The sequence below is a fragment of the Corvus cornix genome, unplaced genomic scaffold, assembly GCF_000738735.6.
Source record: "Corvus cornix cornix isolate S_Up_H32 unplaced genomic scaffold, ASM73873v5 scaffold4, whole genome shotgun sequence".
NCBI lineage: Eukaryota > Metazoa > Chordata > Aves > Passeriformes > Corvidae > Corvus > Corvus cornix.
The window spans coordinates 95,301-114,049 of NW_024108689.1; the positions used below are offsets into that span (position 1 = coordinate 95,301).

The following is an 18,749-nucleotide window of genomic DNA, read 5'->3' on the forward strand; positions in this document are numbered from 1 at the left end:
ACCGCCCCCACCTCGCAGGGGGAGCACGACCCCCCACTCCCACCCTCCCCCCCCAGCGCACCCGCAAAGAACAAGGCGTGAGTCGGGCTCCGTTTCGCTACCAAACTGTACTGGGACCCCCCCGTTAGAGCTGTGGGCTGAGCCCGGGGGGGGCCGCGCTGGGGGCCGGGGGGGCCGCATAGCTCCCCCCGGGGCCCCCCAGGAAGGGTCCGGCGGGGGAGAAGGGCAGGAGGTGCCCGGACAGGACGAGGGGCCCGAGGGTGAAGAGCGCGGCCGGGTCCTCGGGGGGGCCTGGGGGGGCGCGGGGGGGGGGCAAACGGGGGGCCCCGCCGAGGTTTCGGGGACCCCCCCGGGGCCGGCGCCCCCCCCCTGGCGCCGCTTCTTGCCCTTGGCCGAGACCTTTCGGTTGCGGGTCTGGATCCCGTCCTTGCGCATGGTCAGCGGCCGGTTCACCTGGGGGGGGGGAAATGGGGGTTCAGGGGGGTCCCAAAACCCGGGGGAGGGGGCCTGGACCCCCCCCTTCCCCGAGATCCCACCCCCCTTCAACAATGGGGACCCCAAAAATCCGTCCTGACACCCCCACGCTGCGGGAGTTGGGGGGGTTGGGTGGGCCCAGAACCCCCGGTTCGCCTGGGGGAGGGGGGAGGGGGGGAAATGGGGGTCCCAAAACCCCGGGGGGGTCCGGACCCCCCCACTGTGATCCCATCCCCCACCAGCAGTGGAGCCCCAGGGGCGCCCCCAAAAATTCCCTCCCAGTCCCCCCCCGACCCCCCTGAGCTGAGAAATTGAGGGCTCTGGGGCATTTGGGGGGTTGGGGAGTTCTGGGGTGGTTTTGGGGTGTTTTGGGGTGTTCTAGGGATATTTTGGGGTGGTTTGGGGTGGTTTTGGGGTAATTTTGGGGTGGTTTTGGGGTCCCTCACCCAGTGCACTTTGTAGTAGAGCCCGCAGGCGTTGCAGACGGGTTTGGGGTGCTTTAGGGATATTTTGGGGTATTTGGGGTGGTTTTGGGGTGTTTTGGGGTGTTTTAGGGATATTTTGGGGTGGTTTGGGGTGGTTTTGGGGTATTTTGGGGTGGTTTTGGGATATTTTGGGGTATTTTGGGGTCCCTCACCCGGTGCAGTTTGTAGTAGAGCCCACAGGCGTTGCAGACAGGGTTTGGGGTGGTTTTAGGAGTATTTTGGGGTGTTTTAGGGGTATTTTGGGGTCCCTCACCCAGTGCCGTTTGTAGTAGAGCCCGCAGGCATTGCAGACGGGGTTTGGGGTGGTTTTAGGAGTATTTTGGGGTGTTTTAGGGGTATTTTGGGGTCCCTCACCCGGTGCAGTTTGTAGTAGAGCCCGCAGGCGTTGCAGACGGGGTTTGGGGTGGTTTTAGGAGTATTTTGGGGTGTTTTAGGGGTATTTTGGGGGTCCCTCACCCGGTGCAGTTTGTAGTAGAGCCCGCAGGCGTTGCAGACGGGGTTTGGGGTGGTTTTAGGAGTATTTTGGGGTGTTTTAGGGGTATTTTGGGGTCCCTCACCCGGTGCAGTTTGTAGTAGAGCCCGCAGGCGTTGCAGACGGGGTCCCCGCGGGGGCTGCGCCGCCACAGCGTCGTGGTGCTGGTCTGGCAGTTGCTGCACACGGTGCCCGCGCGTTTGCTCACCAGCTGGGGAAAGGGGCAGGGGGGAAATTTGGGGCATTGGGGGGCAACAGAGGAGGATTGGGGGCACTTAGAGGGGATGGGGGGGACTAGAGGGGTTTGGGATGGATTTGGGGCCGCGAGGATGGGTTTGGGGGGATTAAAAGGGGATTTGGAAGGGCAAGAAGGGGCTTGGGGGGATTTTAGGGGGTGTGGGGGGCCTAGATGGGGATTTGGGAGGGATTGGGGGGTCTGGGGGTGTAAGGAGGGGTTTGGGGGGGACGAGAGGGGATTTGGGGGCACTGAAGGGGGGTCTGGGGGTGTAAGGAGGGGTTTGGGGGAGTTTTGGGGGGATTTGAGGGGATTTGGGAGGGGCTGGGAAGGGCTGGAGGGGGATTTGGGGGTGAGGATTTGAGGGGTTTAGGGGGGATTTGGGGAGGTTTTGGGGGGAGAAGGGGGGATTTGGAGAGAGTTGGGGGGACTAAAGGGGGATTGGGGGGGACTGGAGGCAGTTTTGGGGTGTAAGGAGGGGATTTGGGGCAATCTGAGGAGATTTGTGGAGGATTTGGGGCAGGAACTGGGGGGGATGAGGGGTCTGGGGGAACTTCGGGGTCCTTGGAAAGGGGTTGGGGTCGCAGGGGTGGTTTTGGGGTCGCGGGGCTGGTTTTGGGGTGTTGGGGGTGGTTTTGGGGACTCGGGGGCGGTTTTGGGGTCTCGGATGGTTTTGGGGTCGCGGGGGTGGGTTTGGGGTCGCGGGGGTGGGTTTGGGGTCTCGGGTGGTTTTGGGGACTCAGGGGCGGTTTTGGGGACTCGGGTGGTTTTGGGGTGTTGGGGGCGGTTTTGGGGACTCGGGGGTGGTTTTGGGGTGTCAGGGGCGTTTTGGGGACTCAGGAGTGGGTTTGGGGTCGTGGGGGTCGTTTTGGGGACTCAGGGGTGGTTTTGGGGTGTCAGGGGCGTTTTGGGGGACTCGGGTGGTTTTGGGGTTGCGGGGGTGGTTTTGGAGACTCGGGGGCGGTTTTGGGGTCCCGGGGGCGTTTTTGGGGTCGCGGGGGTGGTTTTGGGGACTCGGGGGCGGTTTTGGGGACTTAGGGGCGGTTTTGGGGACTCAGGGGTGGTTTTGGAGACTCGGGGGCGGTTTTGGGGTCCCGGGGGCGGTTTTGGGGTCCCGGGGCGGTTTTGGGGACTCAGGGGTGGTTTTGGGGACTCGGGGGCGGTTTTGGGGTCCCGGGGGTGCCTTTGGGCTCCCGGCAGGATCTGGGGCTCACCAGGCGCTTCTTGGGGCGGATGAGGGGCCGGTTGTGCCCGTTGAGGCGGTGGTAGAGCCCGCAGGCGTTGCACAGGTAGTGCCCGGTGCCGTCCCGGCGCCACAGCGGCGTCGCCGTCGCCCCGCAGTTCACACACTCCCGCGCCTCTGCCCAGTGCGGACCAGTACGGACCAGTACAGACCAGTACGGAGCAGTACGGACCAGTATAGACCAGTACGGAGCAGTACGGACCAGTATAGACCAGTATGGAGCAGTACGGACCAGTAGGGACCAGTATGGACCAGTAGAGACCAGTACAAACCAGTACGGACCAGTACGGAGCAGTACGGACCAGTATGGACCAGTATGGACCAGTACGGACCAGTATAAACCAGTATGGACCAGTACAGACCGGTATAGACCAGTATGGAGCAGTACGGACCAGTGAGGATCACTGCGGACCAGTAGGGACCAGCGTGGGCCAGTATGGACCAGTATAGACCAGTAGGGACCAGTATGGAGCAGTATGGACCAGTACGGACCACTATAGACCAGTAGGGACCAGTAGGGACCAGTAGGGACCAGTATAGACCAGTAGGGACCAGTAGGGACCAGTACGGACCAGTAGGGACCAGTATAAACCAGTATAAACCAGTGTAAACCAGTATGGACCAGTATAAACCAGTATGGACCCAGTCACACCCATAGAAACCACTGTAGGCTGCCTGACAGCTCTCAGAGCACCCCAAGATGGCCCAGGGCATTCCTGGGGTTTCCCAGTATGTCCCAGTGTACCCCAGTAACGCCCCAGTATGTTCCAGTAGCTTCCAGTACCCCCTCAGTTCCTCCCAGTACCTCCCAGTAAGCCTCAATGCTCTCCAAGAAAATACCAGTATCTCGCAACACGCTGTTGGGGTTTCCCAGTAGCTCCCAGTACAACCCAGTAGTTCCCAGTAATTACCCAGGAACCCCCAGTGCTCCCTAGAAATATCCCAGTAACACCCAGCACGTTTCAACTGCTGCCCAGTAGCTCCCAGCAGCCACCCAGTTTCTCCCAGTGAGCCCCCCAGTAACCCTCAGCCCTTTTTAGAAACATCCCAGTAACCCCCAGTGCACTTTCAGCATTTCCCAGTATCTCCCAGTACATCCCGGATGCCCCAGTTTCTCCCAGTAGCCCCCCCAATAACCCTCAATCCTCCCCAGCAACACCCCAGTATCTCCCAGTAACCTCCAGTATGCCTCCATCACATCACACCATGTCCTGAGAGCTTCCCAGTACACCCCAGTATGGCCCAGTAGCCTCCCAGTAACCTCGAATGCACCCTCGCACCATTCCAGCACCCTCCAACACCTTCCCAAGGTTTCCCAGTACCTCACAGCAGCCACCAGTATGAGCCAGTGCTCCCCGGTGCTCCCAATGCTCCCAGTGCCCCCAGTGCTCCCAGTACCTCCCAGTGCCCCCAGTGCTCCCAGGTGCCCCAGTGCTCCCAGTGCCCCCAGTGAGCTCCCAGTGCCCCCAGTGCCTCCAGTGAGCTCCCAGTGCTCCCAGTGAGCTCCCAGTGCCCCCAGTGCCTCCCAGTGCCTCCCAGTGCTCCCAGTGCCCCCAGTGCCTCCAGTGAGCTCCCAGTGCCTCCAGTGAGCTCCCAGTGCCCCCAGTGCCTCCCAGTGCCCCCAGTGCTCCCAGTGCCTCCCAGTGCCCCCAGTGCTCCCAGTGCCCCCCAATGCCTCCCAATGCTCCCAGTCCTTCCCAGTGAGCTCCCAGTGTTCCCAGTGCCCCCAGTGCCTCCCAGTGCCCCCAGTGAGCTCCCAGTGCCCCCAGTGAGCTCCCAGTGCCCCCAGTGCTCCCAGAACTGGCCAGTCCCGAGCCCTCAGGGTGCCCCCCAGGCCCCTCAGAACACAGCAGAGCTGCTTCACATCTTCCTTCCCCCAGTGCTCCCAGTGCCCCTCACTCCCTCCCCCAGTGCTCCCAGTGCTCCCAGTGCCCCCAGTGTCCCCAGTCCCTCCCAGTGCCCCTCCCTCCCTCCCCCAGTGCTCCCAGTGCCCCCAGTACCGGCCAGTCGCGGGGGCTGGGGGTGCCCAGGCCCCTGAGCACGCAGCAGAGCTGCTCGATGTCGTTCTCCCCCGGGGAACAGCGGGGACAGGGTCAGCAGCTCCCCAAAAATGCAGCCCACGGCCCTGGGGGGACCCCGGCATCAGGGGGGGACCCCGAGATGCCAGAGGGACCCCCCAAAATCCCAGAGGAACCCCCCAAAATCTGGGGGGGCCCTGATGTTTGGGAGGCACTCAAAGATCCAGGAGACGAGCCCAGAAATGGGGAACCCCCGGCACCAAACAGGAGGGACCCCAAAACGAAGGGGGACCCCCCCAAAAATCCCAGGGGGGCACCCAGGCACCAAAGGGAGCCCCAGAATCACAGAGTGGGGGGACCGAGGAGTCTGGGGGGGATCTACAAACCCAAAAGGGGGACCCCAAGATTAAGCAGGGCTGGACAGGCGGTGAATGGGGACCCCAAGACCCTGGGAAGGACCCCAAAATCCCGTGGGGCCCCCCCACAGCGGGGACTCACCACAGATCCACGCCCTCGTCGTAGTGCCGGGCGCCGTAGAGCAGCTCGGGGGCTCGGTACCACCTGGAAAAGGGGGGGGCAGGGGGTCCTCAGCTCCTGGGGGGGCACCCCGACATCCCGGGGAGGGACACCCCAAAAGCCGGTACCTGGTGGCCACCTGGTGGCTGTAGGGGCGCCCCGGGGGGGGCCCAGCACCCGCGCCAGCCCAAAATCGCCAGCTTGAGGCGCCCAGCGCTGTCCAGCAGCAGATTGGCTGGTTTGAGGTCCTGCACCCCAAAATCGGGTCACGGGGGCCCCCCCGAGACTCGGGGTACCCCCCAGTAGCCCCCCAGTGCACCCCAGACTGGGAACGGGGTCCTGCTGCACCCACGGGCTGAAGGTCCCCGCCCCGGTTTTGGGGTGCCCCCCTCGATCTTGGGGTGCTCCTGAATCTCTTGGGGTGTCCCCAACACCCGCGATCCCCCTGCAGATTTTGGGGTCCCTCTCAGGTCTCGGTGCCTGCCCTGCTGTTGGGGTGTCCCACAGCTGCCTGAGCACCGACCCCCCCCAATTTTGGGGTCCCCCCACTGCCTGGGTGTCCCCCCCCAGTTTTGGGGTGCTCACACAGGAGGTGCTGCCGGTGCCTCCCCCCATTTCTGGAGTCCCCAGACACCCCCCCCCCCCCCCCCAGTTTCTGGGTGCTTCCCCAGTTTTGGGCATCCCACCTGCAGAATTTTGGGGTTCTCACGTGGTGTGGGAAGTGCTGCTGGAGCCTCCCCCGCCCAGTTTCAGGGTTCCCTCCCCTATTTTTGGGGTCCTCCCCAATTTCGGGGCTCACCCTGTGCAGGAAGCAGTGACCATGCCCCCCCATTCCTGTTCCCCCCCCCGTTTTTGGGGTCCCCCCGCTCTCGGGGTGCTCACCCGGTGCAGCAGGTGGTGCCGGTGGACGTGGCCCAGCCCCCGCAGGGTCATGGCGAGCAGGGCCCGCACGCGGGGTGGGGGCAGCGGGCGGGGGCCGCGCGCAGGAGCCCCCCCAGGTCCCCCACGAGCAGCTCCAGAGCCAGAACCACGGCGGGACCCTGAGCGAAGGCGGCCCGGAGCCGGATCACCTGCGGGGACAGCGGTGGGGACAGCGGTGGGGACATCGGGGACATCAATGGGGACAGCAATGAGAACACCAGGGACAGCGGCGGGGACAGCGGCGGGGACAGCAGAGGGGACAGCAGTGGGGACAGCAGTGGGGACAGAGAAAGCAGTAACGGGGATATCAATGAGGACAAGGCGAACATCAGTGGGGACATCAATGAGAACATTAATGGGGACATCAATGGGGACATCAGTGGGGACAGAGCCACCTGGGGGGGACACCGGGATTGGAACCGGATCAGCGGCGGGGAGGACATCGAGGGGAGATTGAAACTGGGGGGGACGCGGGGGCGTCACAGGGACCCCGCGACTGGGGACACAGGGGGGGACACGGGGGGGACACGGGGGGGACACCGGGAGCGGGGGTGACCCTGAAACCGGGGGCGGTTTGGGGGCACAGGGCGTTCCCGGGGGCGGCGGGGGTCACCCGGGGTTTTGCGGGCAGAGGCCGCTCATGTGAAGGTCCGGGGGGTCTGGGGGGGCACCAGGGTTTCGGGGGTCCCCCGAGGTCCGGGGGTCTCTCACATGGGGGTGGTCCTCGATCTCCCGCAGGGCCTTGATCTCACGCAGGGTCTGGGGGGGGACCCCGTCCTCGGGGCGCCGCAGGGGCACCTTCTTGAGGGCCACCAGCTCCCCGGTCTGAGGGAGGACACGGGGGTTTGGGGGGCTCTGGGGGGGCCCGCGCCCCCCGCTCCCCCCCGCACGGGCCGTACCCAGGGCTCGGGGCCGAAAGGCCGCGGCACCCTCGGCCCACAGCCCGGCCCCACAGCCCGGCCCCACAGCCCCACGGCCCCAGCCCCACAGCCCCACAGCCCGACCCCACAGCCCCACAGCCCCACAGCCCCACGGCCCCAGCCCCACAGCCCGGCCCCCACAGCCCCACAGCCCGGCCCCCACGCCCCCGGCCCCACCTCCCGGTCCTTGGCCTTGAAGACGACGCCGTGCGCGCCCTCACCGATGCGGCCCAGCACGATGTACCGCTCCATACCGGGGCCACCGGCCCGGCGCGGGGCATTGTGGGCCGGGGTCGGGCCTCCACCGGCCCACAATGCCCCGCGCAGCCCCCGCGGCATCTGGTTGCCGTGGCGACAGGCCCCGCCCCTGACAACCAGCCCTCGCAACAGCCAATCACCGACGCTCCATGCAATTAGGCCCCGCCCCTAGCAACGCGCTCCCGGGCAACAGGCTCCGCCCCTAAGTAACCATCCACGGCTTTCTAACAACAAACCCCGCCCCAACAACCCGACCAGCTCCCTAGCAACCAGACCCCGCCCCTAGCAACACGACCACCCCTAGCAACACGGTCCAGCTCCCTGGCAACGAGGCCTCGCCCATAGCAACAAAGCCCCGCCCCTTGGCAACCAGGCCCCGCCCCCTCGGCATCCCCCGCTCCCCGGCAACCGCGCCCCGCCCTTGGCAACGGCCGCCCCGTCGCGCGCCGCCATTTGGCCGCGACGCGCTCTGATTGGTCAGCGCGGCCGCGCGGGGAGGCACGGGGGGCGCTGATTGGTAGGCGCGGGGGCCCCGCCCCTTTCCCCTCAGGCGGGCGGGCGGCGGCGCCGGGCGAGGCGCGGGCGGGGGGATTTGGTGGGGTTTTGGGGGCATTTGGGGTTTTTTTTGGGAGATCCCGGCACCCACCGAGCCCCGCTCGGGTCGGGATGGCGGCGTTGCCTCCGCGGGAGTTCGCGGCCGCAGGTGCTGCCCGGCTGCGTGGTGCCCACGGCGCGCCAGGGCCTGGCCCAGCTCTGGCCGCTGTTGCTGCTCTGCCTCGGGGCGCGGTTGCTGCACCGGCTGCGTGAGTGGGGCCAGAGAGGGGGGCCGGGGGTTTTGGGGGGCAGAGTGTTGGGGGACATCCGAGGGTCTGGGGGGAACCGTGGCTCTGGGGACGCCGAGGGCTGGGGGGACATCCGGGGGTCTGGGGGGTCCTGGGGGGATCTGGAGGGACCCGGGTGCTGCAGCGGATCCGTGAGTGGGACCGGGGCCGGGAGGGCCGGGAGTCCGGAAAGGGTTCGGAGGGTGGGGGAACATCGGGGGGTCCCGGGGGGTTGGGGGGGCACGGGGGTGTCTGGGAGTTTCGGGGTCTGGGGGCGTCCTGGGCGGCTGAGAGGACTCGAGGGGTTGGGAGGAGCTGGGGGGTCCCAGGGGGAGGTTGGGAGGTGAGGGGGGTCCCGGGGGGAGGTTGGGGGGTGAGGGGAGTCCCGGGGGGAGGTTGGGAGGTGAGGGGGGGTCTCGGGATCTGGATGGGTCCCGGAGCTGGGGGCGGCCAGCGGAGTCTGGGGGGGCTCGGGGGAGTCCGGAGGGGGGGTCCGGCAGGGGAGGGGAAGATTCGGAGATCTGTGGGCACCCAGGAGTCTGGGGGCGTCCAGAGGTCCAGATTTGGGGTTTTGGAGTGAGGGGACACCCGGGGGTTTTGGGGGTGTTCCCAGGGCTGTGGGGCACCCCCCTGACCCCCCTTGCACAGCCCTGCCGCGGGGGGGGAAGCACGCGGGGGCGGCGGCCGGGGGGCTCCTGGCCCTGCACCATTTCTTCGGGGCGCAGGCGCTGTGGGTGGCCCTGCTGAGCGGGCTCTGCGTCCTCACCCTGCTCCTGAGCCGGGCCCGCGCCCAGAGAGGGCTCTGCCTCGCCCTGGCTGCCCTCAGCTACCTGCTCATGGGGTACGGGGTGCTGGGGGGCACTGGGAGGGGGCTTGGGGGTGATTTGGGCACTGGGAGGGTGTTTGGGGCACTGGGAGGGGGTTTGGGGGGGCTCTGCCTCAGCTACATGCTCATGGGGTACAGAGTGCTGTGAGGGGACTGGGGCCAATGGGAGGCACTGGGAGGGGGTTTGGGGTGATTTGGGGCACTGGGAGAAGATTTGGGGGTGCTGGGCAGGGGATTTGGAGATGCTGGGAAAGGGACTGTGGGCACTGGGAGGGACTGGGAGGGCTTTGGGGGCACTGGGAGGATGCTGGGAGCAACTGGAAGAAGAACTGGGCAGGAATTGAGAAGAGCCAGGAGCAACTGGGAAGGATTGAGAGCATTGAGCAGGAAGGGACTGGGGGCACTGGGATAAACTGGGGCGTTGATTGCGTTGAACTGGGAGTAACTGGGAGCCCCCCATCGCAGGGAGCTGCACATGGTGGACACGGTCACCTGGCACAAGATGCGAGGTGAGACCCCCGCCCCTCACCTCCCCCCAGGACCCCCAGATCCCCGTGCCCCCCCACGCTTTGGGGATCCCTCCAGTTTTGGGGTCCCCCCCTGATTTTGGGGTCTGGCAGGGATGAGACCCCCTCCCCCACTCCCCCCAGGACCCCCAGATCCTGTGCCCTCCACCCCACTTGGGACCCCCAGTTCCCTCCTCCCCTGAGCCCCCCCAGACCCCTGGGGACCCCTCCGATTTTGGGGTCCCACAGTGGTACCGATGGGGGGGCCCTGAATGTGGCACCCCCTCCCCTTCCCTCCAGGACCTTCAGCCCCTCCCCCCCCCGCTTTGAGCCCCCAGACCCCTGGGGATGACCCCACATTTCAGTGACTTCCCTCACATTTTGGGGTCCCCCCAGTTCAGGGTGCCTGCTGACTTTGGGGTCCCTAGGTGCACAGATGGTGGTGGCCATGAAGGCAACCCTCCCCTTCCCCCAGGACCCCCAGTTCCCCCCACTTCGAGCCCCCAGACCCCTGGGACCCCCAGTTCCTTCCCCTCCCCTGATCCCCCAGACCCCCAGGGAGTTTGGGACGCCCCCGAATTGGGGGTGCCCGCTGATTTTTGGGGTCCCCAGGGGCGCAGATGGTGGTGGCCATGAAGGCCGTGTCGCTGGGCTTCGACCTGGACCGGGGGGCCGGGGGGGCGCGGGGGGAGCCCAGCCCCGCGCAGGTCCTGGGCTACCTCTGCTCGCCCGGCTCCGTCGTCTTCGGGCCCTGGGAGCCCTTCGGGGCCTACCTGAGATCCGTGGAGGGGCCACCCCTGGTACGGGGTGGGGACGGGGAGGGGCCTGGGGGAAATGGGGGGAAATGGGGGATTGGGGGGAATGGGGATTGGGGGAAAATGGGGATTGGGGGAAATGGGGGAAATGGGGATTGGGGGGAAATGGGATTTTGGGGGAAATGGGGATTGGGGGAATGGGGAGTTTGGGGGGGAAATGGGGATTGGGGGGGAAATGGGGATTTGGGGGAAATGGGGATTGGGGGGAAATGGGGATTGGGGGGAAATGGGGATTTGGGGGAAATGGGGATTTTGGGGGGGAAAGGGATTGAGGGGGAAAAAAGTCGGATTAGAGAAGAGAAACGGAGGATGGGGGAGAAAAGGAGGATTGGGAAGGAAGAGGGAAATTGGGATAAATGCAGGATTGGGAAGAGAAGTTGGGGGGAAAAGGAGATTTGGAGGAAAAGGGATTTGGGGGGGAAGAAAGGGATTTGGGGGAGAAATGGGGGATTGGGGGAGAAAGCAGAAAAGGAGAGTTTAAAGGAGAAGAATCTGGGCTTGGAGGTGGAAAAGGGGGAAAAGAGGCTTGGGGGAAAAAAGGGAGGATGGGGGAAAACAGGGAATGGGAGAAAAAGAGAAGAAAAGAGGAATTGGGGGCAAAGAGGAATTTTGGGGGCAAAGGGGGATTTGGTGGAGAAAAAGGGGCACTGGGGGGGCTTTGAGGAGCATTGGAGGAAGCTTAAGGAGCAGGGGGGATTTGGGGGGGCACCAGGGGAGGGGCTGGGCGGGTTTGGGGGCACTGAGGGTTTGGGGGACACAGGGGGGATGGCGGGAGGATGGGGGAGTGAGCGGGGATGGGGGGGTCTGGGGTGTCAGTGTTGGGGTCCTGGGTTTTGGGGGTGTCTCTGGGGGTGCCGGGTTTGGGGCTGTGTCTGGGGGGTGCTGATGTCTGGGGGTCTCTGGGGGGGTGCCAGGTTTGGGGGTGTCAATGTTTGGGGGTGTCTCTGAAGGGGTGCCAGGTTTAGGGGGTGTCTCTGGGGGGTGCCGGGTTTGGGGGCGCTGGGGGTGCCGGGTTTGGGGGTGTCTCTGGGGGGTGCCGGGTTTGGGGGTGTCTCTGGGGGGTGTCAGTGTTTGGGGGTGTCTCTGGGGGGTGCCGGGTTTGGGGTGTCTCTGGGGGTGTCAGTGTTTGGGGGTGTCTCTGGGGGGTGCCGGGTTTGGGGGCGCCGGGCTGAGCCCCCGCTGTGCCCAGAGCGCAGCCTGGGCGCGGAAGGGGCTGCGCAGCCTGGGGCTGGCCCTGCTCTGCCTCCTGGTCAGCACCTGCCTGGCCCCGTTCCTGTTCTCCAGCCTGCTGCCCCTCTACGGGGCGCGGGCCCTGCGCAGGTGAGACCCCCCCCGGAACCCCCAACCCCCCCTGGGACCCCCAAACCCCCCTGGGACCCCCAAACCCCCCAGCACCCGCCTGGCCCCGCTCCTCCCATCCCCCTTTGGGACACGGGTCTGTGCAGGTGAGACCCCAAATCCCCTCAGGGACCCCAAATTCCCCTCAGGGATCCCAAACCCCCCCAGGGACCCCAAATTCCCCCCCAGGGACCCCAAACTTCCCCGGGGACCCCAAACCCTCCCTGGGGACCTGAAATCTTCCCCAGGGACCCCAAATCCTCCCTGGTGACCTCAAACCCTCCCTGGGGACCCCAAACCCTTCCTGGGGACCCCAATTCCCCCCCAGGGACCCCAAGCCCTCCCTGGGGACCCCAGATTTCTCCCAGGGATCCCAAACCCTCCCTGGGGACCCCAAACCCTCCCATGGGACCTGAAATCTTCCCCAGGGACCCCAAATTCCCCCCAGGGACCCCAAACCCTCCCTGGGGACCCCAGCCGCCCCCAAGGAGCCCTGACCCCTCCCCGGGGACACCTCAAATTCCCCAGGGACCCCAGAGCCTCCCAAGGACCCCCAAACACCCCTGGGGAACCCCAACCCACCCTGGGGACCCCTGAACCTGCACAGGGACTCCTGAGCTGCCCCTCAGTGACCCTCAGAGCATCCCAGGCACCCCCAAATCTTCCTGGGGACCCCTAAAACCCTTCCAGGACCCCCCAAAACACCCAACAGTTCCCAAACCACACCAAGAGCCCCAAAAACCTCTTGGGGGGCCATAAAACCCTTCCCAGGACCCCCAATTCCCCTCAGGGACCCTGAAACCACTGTGGGAACTCCCCAAATCCCCTGAATGTCCCCTGGGGGTCCCTCAACCCCCCCAGGGAACCCTAAAATCCCCCAAGGACCCCCAAACCCCCCCCACTGACATCTCTGTTCCCCCCGGTGCTGCCCAGGAGCGTCTTCGCCAGGTGAGGGGGGATTTTGGGGGGCTCGGGGGATTTTGGGGGGGCCCAGGGGGATTTTGGGGGGTTTGGGGGTGATTTTGGGTTGCTCAGGGGGGATTTTGGGGGGCCCAAAGGGTTTGGGGGTTTTTGGGATGAGAGTGGGACAGGGATGGGGCACAGAGGGATGGGGGGGGGGGTTTGGGGGAGCCCGAGGGGAACTGGGGGGCGCTGGGGGGTGGGGGGGCCCAGGGGGGTCAGAAGGGATTTGGGGGGACAGGGATGGGGGGGGGACACTGAGGGGACATGAGATGGGGGGTGGCACCTTAATGTGTGTCCCCCCCAAATCCCCCCTGTGACCCCCCCAACCCCTCTTGTGCTCCCAACCCCCCATGTTCCCCCAAACCACCCCCCTGTGCCCCCCAAATGCCCCTAAAACCCCCATTCCCCTCCCAAACTCTCCCTGACACCCCCAAACTCCCCCAAATCCCCCCCCAACTGCCCCATGTCCCCCCAAACCTCCTGTTTCCCCCCAAAATCCCCACAAACCTTCCATTTCCCCCACAACCCCCAATATCTGCCCCAAATCCCCCAAACCCCTCATTTGTCCCCCAAATCCCCCCATGACCTTCCCACAATCCCCCTAAATCCCCCATGTCCCCCAAAAACTCCCCCATGTCCCCCCCAAATCCCCCCAAACCCTTCCTGTGCTCCCAAACTTTCCCATTTTCCCCCAAACCCCCCCAAATCCCCTCTTCCCCCCATCCCTCCCCCCGCTCCCCGGGTCCTCCCGGCCACTAGGTGGCTCCACGCCTACGAGAGCGCCCTCTCCTTCCACTTCAGCAACTACTTCGTGGCCTTCCTGTCCGAGGCCACGGCCACGCTGGCGGGGTCCGGCTGCTCGCTGCACCACGACCACCTGCACTGGTGAGGGCCTGGGGGCACCCAAAGAGCCTGCCCGGGGCCACTGCGGGGGCGGGGCACCGCCGAGCCTGCCCGGGGCCACTGCGGGGGCGGGGGCACCCCTGACCACACCCACAGGGCCACTGGCCACACCCACAGGGACACTGACCACACCCACAGGGACAATGGCCACACCCACAGTCACAGTGACCACACCCACAGTGACAGTGACCACACCCACAGGGACACTGACCATACCCACACGCTCCCCCTGTGGTGACAGGGACTCCCCACAGGCACCCCCAGTGATGAGAACCCCCTGCAGTGACCCCCCAAAGCCACAGCGAGACCCCAGTGTGACACTGACCTGTGTGTGTGTGACACTGATCCCTGTGTGTGACACTGACCTGTGTGTGTGACACTGACCCTGTGTGTGACACTGACCCTGTGTGTGTGACACTGACCCCGTGTGTGTGACACTGACCCCTGGGTGTGACACTGACCCCTGTGTGTGACACTGACCCCGTGTGTGTGACACTCACCCTGTGTGTGACACTGACCTGTGTGTGACACTGACCCCGTGTGTGTGACACTGACCTGTGTGTGTGACACTGACCTGTGTGTGACACTGATCCCTGTGTGTGACACTGACCCCGTGTGTGTGACACTGACCCCTGAGTGTGGCACTGACCCCGTGTGTGTGACACTGACCCTGTGTGTGTGACACTGACCCCTGAGTGTGACACTGACTCCTGTGTGTGACACTGACCTGTGTGTGTGACACTGACCCCTGTGTGTGACACTGACCCCTGAGTGTGGCACTGACCCTGTGTGTGTGACACTGACCTGTGTGTGACACTGACCCTGTGTGTGTGACACTGACCCCTGAGTGTGACACTGACTCCTGTGTGTGACACTGACCCTGTGTGTGTGACACTGACCTGTGTGTGACACTGACTCCTGTGTGTGACACTGACCCTGTGTGTGACACTGACCTGTGTGTGTGTGACACTGACCCCTGTGTGTGACACTGACCTGTGTGTGACACTGACCTGTGTGTGTGACACTGACCCCTGAGTGTGACACTGACCTGTGTGTGTGACACTGACCTGTGTGTGTGACACTGACCCTGGGTGTGACACTGACCTGTGTGTGACACTGACCTGTGTGTGACACTGACCCCTGTGTGTGACACTGACCTGTGGGTGTGACACTGACCCTGGGTGTGACACTGACCCCGTGTGTGTGACACTGACCCCTGTGTGTGTGACACTGACCTGTGTGTGACACTGACCCTGGGTGTGACACTGACCCCTGAGTGTGACACTGACCTGTGTGTGTGACACTGACCCTGGGTGTGACACTGACCCCGTGTGTGTGACACTGACCCCTGTGTGTGACACTGACCTGTGTGTGACACTGACCTGTGTGTGACACTGACCCCTGTGTGTGACACTGACCTGTGTGTGACACTGACCCCTGAGTGTGGCACTGACCCTGTGTGTGTGACACTGACCCTGGGTGTGACACTGACCCCTGAGTGTGACACTGACCCTGGGTGTGACACTGACCCTGTGTGTGTGACACTGACCTGTGTGTGTGTGACACTGACCTGTGTGTGACACTGACTCCTGTGTGTGACACTGACCTGTGTGTGTGTGACACTGACCCTGTGTGTGTGACACTGACCTGTGTGTGTGACACTGAACCCTGTGTGTGACACTGACCTGTGTGTGTGTGACACTGAACCCTGTGTGTGACACTGACCTGTGTGTGTGTGACACTGACCTGTGTGTGTGACACTGACCTGTGTGTGACACTGACCCCGTGTGTGTGACACTGACCCCTGAGTGTGTGACACTGACCTGTGTGTGTGTGACACTGACCTGTGTGTGACACTGACCCCTGGGTGTGACACTGACCCCTGAGTGTGACACTGACTCCTGTGTGTGACACTGACCCCTGGGTGTGACACTGACCCCTGAGTGTGACACTGACTCCTGTGTGTGACACTGACCTGTGTGTGTGACACTGAACCCTGTGTGTGACACTGACCTGTGTGTGTGTGACACTGAACTGTGTGTGACACTGACCTGTGTGTGACACTGACCCCTGAGTGTGACACTGACCCTGTGTGTGTGACACTGACCCCTGTGTGTGACACTGACCCCGTGTGTGTGACACTGACCCTGGGTGTGACACTGACTCCTGCGTGTGACACTGACCTGTGTGTGTGACACTGACCCCTGTGTGTGTGACACTGACCCTGGGTGTGACACTGACCCCTGTGTGTGATACTGACCTGTGTGTGACACTGACCCTGGGTGTGACACTGACCCTGTGTGTGTGACACTGACCCCTGTGTGTGATACTGACCTGTGTGTGACACTGACTCCTGTGTGTGACACTGACTCCTGTGTGTGTGACACTGACCCCTGGGTGTGACACTGACCCTGTGTGTGACACTGACCCTGTGTGTGTGACACTGACCCCGTGTGTGACACTGACCCCTGAGTGTGACACTGACTCCTGTGTGTGACACTGACTCCTGTGTGTGACACTGACCCCGTGTGTGTGACACTGACCTGTGTGTGTGACACTGACCCTGTGTGTGTGACACTGACCCTGGGTGTGACACTGACCCCTGTGTGTGATACTGACCTGTGTGTGACACTGACCCTGTGTGTGACACTGACCCTGTGTGTGTGACACTGACCCCTGGGTGTGACCCTGCCCCCTGGGTGTGACCCTGCCCCCTGTGACCCCCCTGTGCCCTTGTCCCCCCAGGGACCTGGCGGTGTCACGGCCGCTGCGGGTGGAGCTGCCGCGCTCCATGGCCGAGGTGGTGACGAACTGGAACCTGCCCATGTCCCGCTGGCTGCACACCTGTGAGCACTGGGAGGGCCTGGGGGGCACTGGGAGGGCGCTGGGTGGCACTGGGGCTGGTACTGGGGCTGGTACTGGTGTGACTGGGCTCCCTGGGCAGATGTGTTCCAGACCGCCCGGCGCTTGGGCACCTTCGCTGCCGTGCTGGGCACCTACGCAGCCAGCGCCCCTGCTGCACGTGAGAGACCCCAAATCCCCCCAAAATACCCCCAAAACCACCCTGGGAACCCCCAAACCTCCCCCCAGCTCCCTGCTGCACGTGAGGGACCCCAAACCCCCCCAGTGTCCCCCTGCACATGAGAACCCAAGACCTCCAAACCCCCGCGGACCGTCCCCAACTCCCCCCTGGGGCCCCCAAACCCACCCTGGGACTCCTTGAAACCCCCTCGAGAAACCCCCAGAAACTCCATGGTGACTCCCCCAGCCCCCCAGAGCCCCCCCAGCCCAGCGGGGGCTCCCCCAAAGCCCCCAGCCCAGCCAGGGGCTCCCGCAAAGTCCCCAGCCCGCGCTGTCCCCGCAGGGGCTCAGCTTCCACCTGGCCGCTGTGCTGCTCTCCCTGGGCCTCATCACCTACGCCGAGCACGGTCAGTGCTGGCCCTTTAAGGGGCAGGGCCAGGGAGGGGCGGGGCCAAGCGGGGTCACCTGAGGTGGGAGGGGTGGGTGGGGCACGGAGTGGGTGGGGCTTTGAATGTGGGCGTGGCCTAAAGGGGTGGGTGGGGCTTGCAGGGGTGGGTGGGATCAGGAGTGGGAGGGGCTGGGGATGTGGGCGTGGCCCTGGGGTGGGCGGGGCTGAGGATGTGGGTGTGGCCCTGGGTGGGCGGAGCTGAGGATGTGGGTGTGGCCCTGGGTGGGCGGGGCTGAGGGCTCGTGGGCGGGGTTTCAATTCTGTCACTCAGAGTGATGTGAATGGGTGGGGCATGGGCGGGGCCTATGAATGTGGGCGGGGCCTCGAGAGCTGTGGGCGGGGCTATGGGGGTGTGGTCAGTGGTAGGCGTGGCTCGCTCTGACCACGCCCCCTGCCCCGCCCAGCCCTGAGGCAGCGCTTGGCCGCCATCTTCGACGCCTGCGTGCTGTCCAAGCGCTGCCCCCCGCGCTGCACCCACCGCCACAAGGACGTGAGATGGGGGGTCCCTAATGGGGACACAACCTGTGGGGCAGGGTGCTGAGCTTCGAGGGGCCCTGGGGAGCCTGGGGGGGGGCTCAGACGGGTCGGGGGCCCCAGGGTGGTCTCTGGGGTGGTTTGGGGGTGGCGGAGGGCAGGAAGGGGGGTTTGGGGATCTCTGGGTGGAGGAATTTGGGTGTCCCAGGGAGAGGGCAGAGGGTTTGGGGGGGCTCTGAGGGGATTTGGGGGAGGGTTGGGGGTCCCTGGGGGCTGGCCAAGGGGACTCAGGGGTCCTGGGAGGCCCCTCAGACGCTGTGGGTGTCAGCACTCCATGGAGGAATTTGGGGGTTCCTTGGGGGGGATCTCTGGAGGAGTTTGGGGGTCCCACAGACAGAGTGGGTGTGGGTGGAGAACACGGGGGGATTTGGGGGATCCCTGCAGGGGTTTAGAGGGTCCCTGAAGGGGTCCGGGGTCCCCGCAGACGCTGTGGGTGCGGGCGCTGAACGGGGCCCTGGGTGCCCTGGCCCTGTTCCACCTGTCCTACCTGGGCGCCCTGTTCGACATGGAGGCTGAGGACGCCGTGGAGGAGCAGGTGGGACTCCGAGACCCCCCAGAGCCTCCCCAGGGTTTGGGGTCGCCCCCGGTGTTGTGACCCCCTCCCCCCGACGCCATCTTGTCCCCTCAGGGCTACGGGATGGCCTACACGGTGCGCAAGTGGTCGGAGCTGAACTGGGCCAGTCACTGGGTGACGCTGGGCTGCTGGGTGCTGGCCCGGCTGCTGCGCTGAGGCTCTGGGAGGGCACTGGGAGCCACCGGGGGGAACTGGGAACACTGGGAGCCGCTGGGAGGACCGGGCGCTACCGAGAGCGCGGCCGCTCCGCCTCGCGCGGGCCGCTCCGCGCCGCCGGAAGCGCCTCTCGATGGTTTCAACTTCCGGTTCGTGGCGTTTGCCGCCTTTCCCGGGCGGAAGTGATGTCACGCAGCCGCTCTGGGACCGATAAAGCCTCGCCTCTGTGGTTCCTGTCAATCATTTCCGGGCGGCCAATGGGAGTGCGAGGGGTGGGACCGAGCGGCGCATGGCGCCCCCTG

At 65.0% G+C, this 18,749-nt stretch overlaps 2 protein-coding genes across 2 annotated transcripts; one reads left to right on the forward strand and one right to left on the reverse strand.

The window, feature by feature from the left end:
- Nucleotides 1–88: 88 nt before the first annotated feature.
- GATA1 (GATA binding protein 1) lies at nucleotides 89–7,902 on the reverse strand. The gene is given in 14 exon segments (XM_039572566.1): nucleotides 89–288; nucleotides 291–453; nucleotides 1,517–1,642; nucleotides 2,881–3,498; nucleotides 4,910–4,984; nucleotides 4,986–5,034; nucleotides 5,426–5,488; nucleotides 5,572–5,596; nucleotides 5,599–5,640; nucleotides 5,643–5,691; nucleotides 6,326–6,423; nucleotides 6,426–6,513; nucleotides 7,076–7,189; nucleotides 7,462–7,902. Coding segments are annotated over 14 exon segments (1,836 nt in total). The 5' UTR covers nucleotides 7,624–7,902; the 3' UTR covers nucleotides 89–124.
- PORCN (porcupine O-acyltransferase) lies at nucleotides 7,692–18,676 on the forward strand. The gene is given in 15 exon segments (XM_039572567.1): nucleotides 7,692–7,728; nucleotides 8,064–8,345; nucleotides 9,012–9,204; nucleotides 9,655–9,698; nucleotides 10,308–10,495; nucleotides 11,700–11,830; nucleotides 12,782–12,796; nucleotides 13,571–13,696; nucleotides 16,460–16,560; nucleotides 16,659–16,726; nucleotides 16,728–16,736; nucleotides 17,079–17,142; nucleotides 17,588–17,673; nucleotides 18,142–18,252; nucleotides 18,346–18,676. Coding segments are annotated over 15 exon segments (1,557 nt in total). The 3' UTR covers nucleotides 18,448–18,676.
- Nucleotides 18,677–18,749: the final 73 nt, after the last annotated feature.